At 34.4% G+C, this 12,005-nt stretch overlaps 1 protein-coding gene across 1 annotated transcript in view; it reads left to right on the top strand.

Annotated features, from left to right (window-relative positions):
• The window catches only part of MYO16 (myosin XVI), a 974,663-nt gene that overhangs the window by 190,392 nt on the left and 772,266 nt on the right, over positions 1-12,005 (top strand). Inside the window, exon 4 of the mRNA XM_007938926.2 lies at positions 9,098-9,206. Coding sequence (XP_007937117.1) covers positions 9,098-9,206 — 109 coding nt within the window. The remainder of the gene's footprint in view (positions 1-9,097; positions 9,207-12,005) is intronic.

Here is a 12,005-nt window from a genome sequence, read left to right as displayed (position 1 = left end):
GTCAATGCTATGAGGCAAAGTGTATGTGAGCTGCTGTATGGAAAGTAAATGTGCTCTGTAAACTGTCACCCAAATCACAATATAATTAAAAAAAAAAAAAAAAAACTCTCTCTGGCTTGGAAGAATTGACTCTGTGTGAGGGCTTAATGTCATGTAATGGTTGTGATAACTATCAGTCAAGCAAACCAGCTGGTAGGCCATTAGAGAAATCTGGACAAAATGTGATAGTTTCAGTATTAAGGAAGAGACAGTGAGAAGGATCAGATTTGTGATAAACTTTGAAGGAAAGTGTTGACAGGATATGTTGATTGAATTGGGTGGTAAAAGAGAGATGAAGTAGGGGGGTAAATAAATAATAATTTAATTATTTGGGGCCTAAGTAACTAGGTGATTTCTTCATGGGAGAATTCAGTGAGATGGATATTCTTCAAAAATTGTTGCTAGTTGATGGACTAAACTCTTAATCTTTCTCTAAAGCACTGAAACTGTACTAAGCATCTTATAATTAATTATATACTGTTTAATGTAATAGTAATATCTACCAGGAAATCTTTTATATGATAAAGAAAAAATGTTTCTTATGTATTTACTTATATATTACACATGTAAATATACACTTATGTATATATTTATATATCACATATACTTATTATATATTTATGAGTGTTACATGTAACAGTGAAAGATTAAAAGCATATTTGTGTAAAAATAACATGGTTAAATTAATTTGGTACATAAGTATTATTGAATATGTTATGGTCATGTAATGCTAGTTCATGACTTAATGACATGGGAAAGAAATTTTTCATGATTAAGTATTGAATAAAAAATGAGGATATAAAACTTTATAAATATTATTCTCAACTTATTTTTAGTAAACCCATTCATTTACTATATATGTTGAATATATACATCATATCTCTGTACAGATTAAAAAAAAAACTTTGAAATATGAATAGTAGTTACCTATGAGTAGAGAGATTATAGATGCATTTTATGATCTTAATATTTTAAAATTTCTTATAATCACATCATTTAATGTTTAGAACAATTTTTAAAAGCAATATTTCTCTAAAATGAATTAATTTTAAACAATACATTTTCTCATCTTTGCACAAATATATTAAGTGCATGATTTCCTAATATGAATGTTTCTAAATTAGGAGGAATTCATAGCATTAAAAAATACACAAATTCCCCATGAACAATATCTTCATTCCTGTCACATTTGCACCCATGAATGACAACTGCCTACATTTTCTATTTTGGAATAATTTTAAAAGTTAAAACCTTTTATTCCCCTTGTTGGGATACATATAGGAACATGAGATCATTAATGTTAGACAGCCTGAGTAAGCAAAAAATAAATGTTCCCAATATAAAGACCTCTTCTTATATTACACCAATTATTACATGTAGTAAAGTGATGGGATTAGCCTTCAGGTTGCCAGAACCTAGGTCATCTCCCAAGCAGAGACCAGTTCCCATGGTTATTGAACAATTCCCTACCTGTCCCAATCCCTAATCTAATATAATTCCATGTGTTATTTTTATAATTATGGGTATTATATATATATTTATTTATTTATTTATTTATTTATATTATTTTATGTTTATAACCAAATGAAACCCACTGCCATGGAGTTAATTCTGACTCATAGAGACTCCCATTGGGTTTCTGAGGTGATAAATATATGGAAGTAGATTGTCCAGTCTCCCTTCCACAGAGTGGCTGTTTGGTTTGAACCACCATTATATATGTATGCATATATATGTAAAGCTTACAAAATGATATAATCATGCTTTCTGATATAAACTAATTGGTTATGTGTTTTATAATTTGTTTGAAATAATCATCACATTTTCCTATTAACACATGAATACAAAACTTTCTATAAAACAGAAGAAACCATCTGTAATTTAAAAGCACAAAACATCAACTCATAGGATCTGTATTCTATTTTTCTTATGTTTGTATGCATTTTTATATTAAGATAGAATGTTTTGTGGTGAGATAGTTAGAGACTAGTTAAATACTCTGTTCATCTTTTACTCATTAGTTTTAGCATCCACTGATGATTGTCATCAGGATCAATAACTACTGTAAGGAATGCTAAATTCCAACTTTATCATTTCCTTCACATTTATTACTTGATGTCTGATTATAAGAAGGAACTTTATCTTCTCACCTACATACTCATGTATTTATTTGTTTAATTATATCAGTTGAAACTCATGGATGTTTGGTTGCAACTTTATAGTGAAAAAAACTGTTAAGCATCACTTTAACCAACTTCATCAATTGTGGACAAAAGGACATGTGCTTTCTGATGTAATTGGAAGAACATGACATCTCCTCAGTGGTATTCCTCCCGAAAATCTCATTGTGAGGAAAGATCAGACAAACCCAACTTGAAAGGCATCATATGAAATAACTAGCCTACCAGAGAACATGTGATAAAATTCTGCAAAACCACTGACTAACTCATTGGAATTGTTTTTTTTTTCCTACAACATAATTGAAAATTATATATGTGGACTTCACTGGATGGATTACATAGTAATCAAATTGAATGTATATGTGGAAAAAGACAATGGAAAAGCCCAATATCCTACGTCAAGACAAATCTACAAACCACATGAAGCACAGATCATTAACTGTTCACATGTAAGTTTGACTTGAAGATGAAGAAAATCAAAGCAAGTTCATGAAGATCAAATATGACCTTGAATAAATGCCACCTGAATTTAGAGGTCATATAAAGAACAAAGTTCATGTCCTGATCACTAATGATGAAAACCAGAGTTGTGGGAAGACATCAAAGACATCATACACAAAGAAAGTAAGAGATCATTGAAAGACAGGAGAGAAGGAAAAGAGCAAAATGAGTGTCAAAGGAAATTTTGAAACTTGCTCTTAAGTTCAGAGTCACTTACATGACTAAAAGAAATGATAAAGTAAAATTGTTGAACAGAAGAGTTCAAAGGGAAGCTCAAGAAAACAAAAAGAAATATTACGATCTAATGTGCAAAGTCCTGCGTTTAGGAAAACAAAAGAATATTTGGAGTTTCTCAGGCAGAAAAAATTGAAGAGAAAATTCAAGTCTTGAGTTGCAATTCTAAAAGGTTATATGGGTAAAAATTGAATGATTGAGGAAGCATCAAAGAAGATGGAAAACATCTACAGAGTCACTGCACAAAAAATAATTGGTCGGTGGTCAGCCATTTCAGATGACATGTGTTAAAGAACCAGTGGTACAGAAGGAAGAAATTCAAGGCCCACTGAAGACATTGGCCAAAAAACAAGGCCCTGGACTTGATGGAATACTTCAACAAATGGATGCAGTGATGGAAGTGCTTACTCAGCTATGTCAAGAAATTTGGAAGGCAGCCGACTGGAAATCTGGCCAACCAACTGGAACATATTCCAAACAGAATAAAGAAATTATTGAGTAATATCATTAATATTACATGCTAGTAAAATTCTGCTGAAGACAATTCAAAAATGACTATGGCCATACACTAATAGGGAACTACACAGTTCAAGCTGGATTCACATGAGATGTGGAATGAGGGATATCATTGCTGTTATCAGATGGACATTGCCTGAAAGTAGAGAATACCAGAAAGATACTTAGCTGTGTTTTATCAACTACATGAAGGCATTTGACTGTGTGGATCGTAACAAATTATGGATAACACCTGCAAATAATCAGAATTTAAAAAAACAACAACAACAACATGGCGTGTTCATGGAGAACCTGTACGTGGTTCAAGAGGCATAATTTCAAACAAAGCAAGGGGATACTTCATGGTTTAAAATTGTAAAAGGCATGTAGGGTATTATATCTTTTCACTTACTTATTCTATCTGTATGCTGAATAAATATTCTGTGCAGGTGGAGTACATGAAGAGATTGGAGGGAGGCTTATTAACAACTTGCAATATGAAGATGACACAATCTTGTTTGCTGAAAATGAAGATTAGTTGAAATACTTATTGCTGAAATTGAAAAACCACAGCCTTCAGTATGGATTGCACCTGAACATGAAGAAAACAAAAGCCCTGAAAACTGAACCTATAAAAAACATCATGATAAGTGGAGAAGGAATTGAAGTTGTCAAGGATTTCATTACACTTGGATCAGCAGTCAATGTCCATGAAATTATCAGTTGAGAAAACAAATGTCATATTGCATTGAGCAGATCTGCTGCAAAAGACCTCTTTAAAGTTTTAAGAGCAAAGATGTCACTTGTGTGACTATGGTGCATCTGACCCCAGTCATGGTCTTTCCAGTCACTTCATATGCATATAAAAATTGGATAATATAAAAGAAGACAGAAGAAGAATTGATATTTTTGAGCTGTGGTGTTGGTGAAAAATATTGAATGGACTACCAAAAGAATGGAAAAATCAGTCTCTGAAAAAATACAACTAAGATGTTCCTTAGAAGTGAGCATGACGAGACTTCAACTCTTTTACTTTGGATACGTCATTAGGAAAGCCCAAACTCTAGAAAAGGACATTCTGATTGTAGTAGAAAACTAGAGGGCCAATGAAAGGAAGGAAAATTTTCTATGAGATGGATGGGCATGATAGCCACAGCAATGGACTCAGACATAGAAACAATAATGAGGGTGGCACAAGGCTGGGCAACTCTGTTCTGTTATACTTTAGGTTTCCATGAGTTGGAACTAACTGGACAGCAACCAACAACAAAAACATCTATTCAAACATGTTAAAGTCTTAAAAAGTACTGAGGAACTTTTCCACTTTGAAGGAGACTAAAGAGACTTGGTGACTAAATGCAATGGGTGAACCTAGATTAGGATCTGAAATGGGAAATATAGCTGTCAAGACATAATTAGAAAAACTGATGGAATGTTAATATATACTGTGCTCTGTCTTGTGCCAATCTATTGGTTCTGCTGCCTCTGCTTCTGCTGTCTCTCTACCAGTCTCTCTGCTGGTCTCTCTGGCATCATCTTAGCACAGGGATCTTGGGTCCAAGGACATTCTCCAATCTTGGTACTTCTCTGTCTTGATAATAGGTCTCCTTTTTCAACTCTGGGTGGGCTCATTTTAAGCCTAGCAAAATGACAAAAGCAACCACTCCCCACATTAGGGTTCTATACACCTTATTCCATGGTCCCACCCCCACAATGGTGCCATGTCCCTTATTTACATTACTTATAAACTATGCAGTGCCCTTGATGGGCCACAAGCACCTTACATTTACATAGTTCTACCCAGTCATTTGGTGGGAGTCACAGCCAGAAGGTCATGACTAGAAGAATCACACCAAGTAATTCACTGCACAACACAAAAAAAGAACAAAATAGGAAAAAAATGTAAATAGTGAATTTGTATAAATAAAAGATTTCCTTGTACTACACCTGCAATATTCAGTAAATTTGAAAACATGCAAAAATAAAAAGCTACTAAAAGTTTTAGCATATGAAAGTGGTGTTTATTAAAATGCTAATTGACTCATTAAAATTTCAATATTAATATACTAAAAATAATTAATAAATAAATAATTGACAAGTATATCTATTGACATTAAATTGTTATGTAATATAAACTAATAAAATATTTATTTAAAGACAATATGTGTGTATTTGGTATGTCATCTGACATGCAATAAATAAAATTGATCATAAGTAAAATTTATGTTGTTTGGAAAAATACATGTGAGTTATCTTTTCAATATTCTAGGAACATAGTTTAAGACAAGTTGGAAGGTTAATGGCCTTCCAGTTTGGATTATTAGAGAGCTGTTGATATGAGGGCTCCCATAAGAATCCTCGGAAGGAAGGTTGGGCAATCCTACTTCCGTAGTGATACTGCCTTGGAAACCCAAGGAGGGGTTGCTATGGGTCGGGGCTGACTCGACGGCACCTAACAACAACAACAATAACAATAAGAATTATTCAGTCCTCAGGTACAGAATGCATTTGAGGAGGTGCTGTTGATTTTGTATATATAATATTGATTAAGTAGACTTCCATGATGAAAACTAAGCATGATGTGATTGATTAACTTTGTGGCACCACAACTGATTTGCCTTCCAGTTTATATTGTACAAAGACAATTTACATTTGTGTTGTACTGTTCTTAGCAATGGAATTTTTCTTCATTTAGAATTTTGTGTTTCAGCTGAGACAAAGGATAGTAACTATCATCAGTACAAGAAATTTGACATCTAGTGCTTATGTGTAGGGATGTAAAATTAAGGATATATTTCACACACACACACACACACACACACTTAGAGCTGAGGACATTAATGAGTACCAAATATAAATTGATTATCTTGAATCATGAGAAAGTACATATTTTTTTCACTCACTCTCACTATTGTTTACAGACACTCAACTTCCTAACCCATATGTTTTTATAAATTACAGCACTCAATTATTATAAAATATTTAATTTTTAGAAAATTTGTAGTGATTGCTAAAGATATTATTTCTGTATCTTAAAAAAATGAAAGTTTGGGTATTTACTCTGTAGATGAAAATCTGGTCTACAATTCCTGCATTTCTCTTTTCTCATTTCTTGAAAAAAAACAACTGTGCATACAATTAAATGCATGCACCAACACATGATAAAATTATAGTTAATGTTTAGTTTCCACTTCCATGTTCTGCACAGAAACAACTGCTCCTTGTATCTAAGGACACAATATAACTCATATATCAACCAGTTCAGAAGCAGTTTTCTCTGGCTTTTAGATTCATAGGCAAAACATTACATAATGCAATCTTACACGAGATAAATGAAATTTGCAATGTTAAGGGCAAACAATTTACCTTAAAAAGAATTGTTATGAGAAAAAAAGTAATGAAGCTATAATTATTCCTTAATTTTTGATATTTAGCTAGCTATGGTAGATTTTTTGGCACCATATTTTTCTGTTTGCTTCAATAAATCTTTTCTTAGTACCTAATATGTGCTAGAAACTATAATAGTTTAACAAATACACAGAATAATATATGATTTGTGGTCAGGGAAGCATTGCCATCAAGATGATTCCTACTCAAAGCGACCCTGTAAGACAGAGTAGAACTGCAGCGTAGGTTTCCCAGGTTGTAATCTTTACAGAAACAGACTGCCACATCTTTCTGTTGTGGAGCTATTGGTAGATTTGAACTGTCGACTTACAGGTAGCAGATGAGCACTTAAACAATTATGCCACCAGGAGTACAATATAGGGAATAATACCTGGTAATTTAGCAGCACAGAAGAGTGAAATATTAATGGGTTGAAATTTCAATAAAAGAGCCCAGGTAAAATAAAAGAGCCCATGTTTCAGTTTCAAGCTTTCGTTGAAAAAATGTCATTACTTCTTCAAAAATAGAGATAATCTTTTCAAGCATACTGTCGTATTCCACCCCAAGGTGCTTTCCTATTTATCTGTTTTGTGATTGATAATGCATGACCCTCAATTATATTTATTGTACCTTGTTGCATAGATAGAATTCTATTTGAAACATTAATTAATGGGGGGGGGCATGACTAAACTCTTACCTGTTAGTGAGGTGGAGTAGATTTTACAATTAATCTTGAAATAGATAATGGCACTCTGTAGTTTGGTCTCTTGTTAATCGATTCTTTAACAATTAGCAGATGAGTAGGTATACAATCATTTTCTTATGGTTGGAAACCAAAGCAGGGAAAATCTTAAGAATATGCCTAAAGCAAGTTTTTAAAAAAAATTCTGAACTAGTAAAACTAAAATAAAAGCATTAAAAAGATAATTAGAAGTCTTGAGGGCCTTAAAATTAGATGCTTTCCCTAGCTAAGTATGAATCTGAATGATATAACTTGCTTTCTTCAAACACAGAAGTATTTTTATATGGGTATAGAAAAACAAAATGTGGTACACTCAACATGAGGAGTAAACAATACAACTTATCTTTAGGGAAAATATGGGATATTTTACCACTTTGACCTCCTTTTTTGGTTCCCTCTTTTAAAATATATTTAGAGAAGTTCTTTGACAAATATATATATAGAGATTTGCTCATGTATAGAAAAGTTGCTTTTATATATAGAATAACAGAAGACAAACCCTAAAATTTAATATATAAAAGTATGAATGTGACTTATCATTTTATGTACAATTACACATGTGGATATTATATGAATTATGTTAACATGACAACATACCATTCAGTAAAAGGAATAGGAGGAACATTTCATTTGTCTGAGCTGAGTTTAATGGCATGACATTGGGAGGTATATGGTAAATCTTGGACGATGGGTACATGTTCAGGCCATGGCCTTGGAAGAAAGGCATGATAGATTTGATGGGGCTCATTAAAGACCGTGGAACATAAATGACTATTTATAGGACAAGATTTTTAAGAGCAAAAGCACATCTATCATTGTCTGTAAGCTGAGACTGGTCAAGGAGGGCAATGGCATACTCAGAGATTCTGTGTCGATGAAGGGCTTTTTGAAGCTGAAACATAAAGAAATGTCAAAGAGTTAATCCATTAAGGCCTAAAGATTGTGCTTTTTGTTAGAAAATAGTTTCTGAAAAGGGAATACCATTCAAAAGACATTGGCCCAAGCCTTTATTAAAATATTATTGTGTGATAATGACTCAAAGATGAGTTTCTGCGAGAATAAGAAGCATAAAGATTTTACAGGAAAACTAGATAAAATCAGTCAAAGTTCATCTTGTTCAGAGAATTGTTGACCATTCAAATTCTGGGAAGGTATAAAACACCTCTGTTGTGTCAGAAAGAAGTCAGGTATAGGGGTGGCCCACACAGAGGAGGTGTGGCTTAGGATCAATTAGATTATGTGGGATTTAGCAAGATGAGTGGAAGAAATAGCTGGGACAAAGGTCTTGCAAGGATTAAGGGAACATTTTTAGTCTTCAGAGTCTCACAAGTTATTTAGTATATTTATCTTAAAAAAAATAATAATTTCCAGCTTCCTATGAGATTCTCCAGGATTGAATGTAATATATACATTTTCTGGCTCTGTTTCCAAACTAAGAATGACTTGAAATTTGACTGTGCTTTCTCTTTTTCTAACAGTATACATAACTTTTTATTTTTTTTTCCTTTTCCACATATAGGCTGGAGCCAATGTGCTTCTTCAGGATGTTAATGGAAACATCCCCTTAGATTATGCTGCAGAAGGTACGGAGTCAAGCTGTATCCTATTGACCTATCTGGATGAAAATGGTAAGCAGAATCTTTGAAAAATTATAGAAATGAATAAATTAAAAATAGATTGTGAGACGTATATATGTTTAGTTTTGTATGCATTCTTATATAATTTCAGATGTATTTTCCCAAAGGTTATGTAAAATATTTTTCTATTCAATTTTTCGTTGCTCTCTCTGCAGTTCATTGTTGATCTGCACAATGCATTTCTGCAAGCCTGCAGAAATCTAGAAGGCAACAATGAAAGAACATTTTAAAAAGCATTTAAAGTCCATAATTAGTGGGACTGGGCTTATAATTATAATCTGTTCTCCACTGGGAGGGGAAAGGAAGTGAACCAGCACAATGGAATTTTGAGTTAATGAGAGCAAGGTCATCCAAAGTATATTCTCTTATGAGTAGATGGTTCTAGTAAGAATTATACAAGAGTAAGTACAACAACAACAACAAGTTAGGATTAGTAGCCTGGTGACACAGGGGTTAAGCACTTGGCTACTAACCCAAGGGTCAGCAGTTCAAGCCCACAAACAACAACACTGGAGAAAGATTTGGCAGTCTGCTTCTGTAAAGATTGTTGTTGTTGTTGTTATGTGCCGTCAAGTTGGCCCCAACTCATAGTGACCCCTCCTTGGGTTTCCGAGGCAGTATCACTACGGAAGTAGATTGCTGCATCTTCCTTCCGAGGAGTGGCATCTTCCTTCCGAGGAGTGGCATCTTCCTTCCGAGGAGTGGCATCTTCCTTCCGAGGAGTGGCATCTTCCTTCCGAGGAGTGGCTGGTGGGTTTGAACCGACAGCCTTCTGGTTAGCAGTCAAGTGCCTTAGCCACTATGCTACCAGAGCTCCCCTGTAAAGATTACAACCTTGGAAACCTTCTGGGGCAGTTCTAAGCTGTCCATTAGCATCACTAAAAGTCAGAATCAATTCAACGGCAACAGATTTTGGAAGTTAGTGTTTAAAGTCAAGGTCAATGTGTGTGACATCTTTGAATCCCTCTCCTTAGGAACACAAATGTCAGCAAAAAGCCCTATTATCATGGTGCTAGCTTGTAAAGAAGAGACTGAGCCCCAAATGCATTCGCTGACAAAGAATGTTTAATTACACAGAACCCAGTGTATAATTTCATGCGTAAGTTGAACGTTGGGAATGTGGGAGATATTTGAATTCCTGAGCCAGATATGGCATGAAACTAAAGAAGTATGCCCCTCCTTTATTTTCTTTCCATTTCTTTTTTGCTGTTTAGGTATAAATAACAGCACAGAATTTCAAATCCCTTCAAGTATGATTATTCATCAGAGAAAAAGTTTAAATTTTTAAAAGACACACAGTGCTGATGACTCTAACCTTCTTGCCTCTAAGAAAAGCCCTTACATCTGTCTCATTGTTCCCTTGAGTTCTTTACCTCCTCCGGATCTTTTTTTATTATTATTTTTTTCAAAAGGTTTATTCTGAGAGTGGCTTAGAATAATAATAATTAGTACTTAGCAACCATGTTCTTGAAAAAATACAGTCTCATTAATTCTGAAAGCAAGGTAATTATTGTTATCTTCATCAGGATAATGAGAAAGCTGCAGGGCTAGCAGTGCATCTGAAGGTCATTTAGTCAGGTCTTCAGGGACAGAAGCAGGTGCTGGGCACAGATTGGGTGGTGTATTCAATCATCTATTTACCATCTCCCTCATTCTCTAATATCCTCTCCTACATAAGAGATCACTTGCTCTCTTCAAATCTTGTTAACTGTGACTCTTTAGAGACAGATCACATTACTTTAAAGGAAATATAGTTATGCACATGTCACTGTTGGGATGTTTACTGTTTGGACATTTTGCAAAACTTCACATGTAGTGTATAATTCTGAATGTGTATGAAGAACTTGGCCATGTTTTATATAGCTGTGCCAGTTCTATATGATTATCTTTTCTGCCTTGCTTATAGTTTTGAATTTCTAAAATTCACAGTAATAAATATATTTTTAGAATAAAATTAAAGGCCTTTAGTCCTTGGAAAGAGCTCTCCTGACACTGTGGTTAAGGCACTGAGCTGCCAACCAAAAGATGGGCACTTCGAACCCACCACCCACTCTCTAGGAGAAAGATGAGACTATCTGCTTCCATAAAGTTTTATAGCCTTAGGAACCCTCTGGCAGTTCTACTCTGTCCTTTAAGGTCATTATGAATCAGAATCAATTTGATGGCAGATGAGTTTTACCTTTGCACTGCCCTCGAGTCAGATCCAACTCATAGCGACCCCTCGTTGGGTTTCTGAGGCGATATCACTATGGAAGCATCAATTGTTAAGTGCTCAACTGCTAACAAAATGTTTGGCAGTTTGAGGCCTCCCAGAGGCAGGCATCTTGGAAGAAAAGCCTGGTGATCTATTTTCAAAAAAAAACTCATTAAAAACCCTATAGAGCACAGTTTTACTTTAAAACACATGAGGTCACCTTGAGTCAGAGTTGACTGGCAATTAGTTTTGTTTTCTTTTAAAATCTTTTGTAAAGGAATTAACATTTTTTAAAAAAAATTTTATTGTGATTTGGGTGAAAGTTTACAGAACAAATTCACTTTTCATACAGAAACTCACGTACACTTTGTCTCATGACATTGACTGCAATTTCCCACAATGCAACAGCTCCCCTCTCCTTCCTCCTAATAGTTACTCTTCCCTGTGTCCTTCCCTCTCCTGTACTCCAGTCCCCAAAGCTGTGTCCCTGTGCATAATATCCCTTCTGTTCTCCCATGACTGGTCTCTCTAAGGAATCTGTCTACCTGATGTAAATGTTCAGCTCATATGCCTGTCTTTTGGGACCTCTGGTGACA

This window comes from Orycteropus afer, unplaced genomic scaffold (assembly GCF_000298275.1).
Source record: "Orycteropus afer afer isolate SDZICR_OR568_19922 unplaced genomic scaffold, OryAfe1.0 scaffold00055, whole genome shotgun sequence".
Lineage (NCBI taxonomy): Eukaryota > Metazoa > Chordata > Mammalia > Tubulidentata > Orycteropodidae > Orycteropus > Orycteropus afer.
This window is presented reverse-complemented; position numbering and strand designations above follow the sequence as displayed.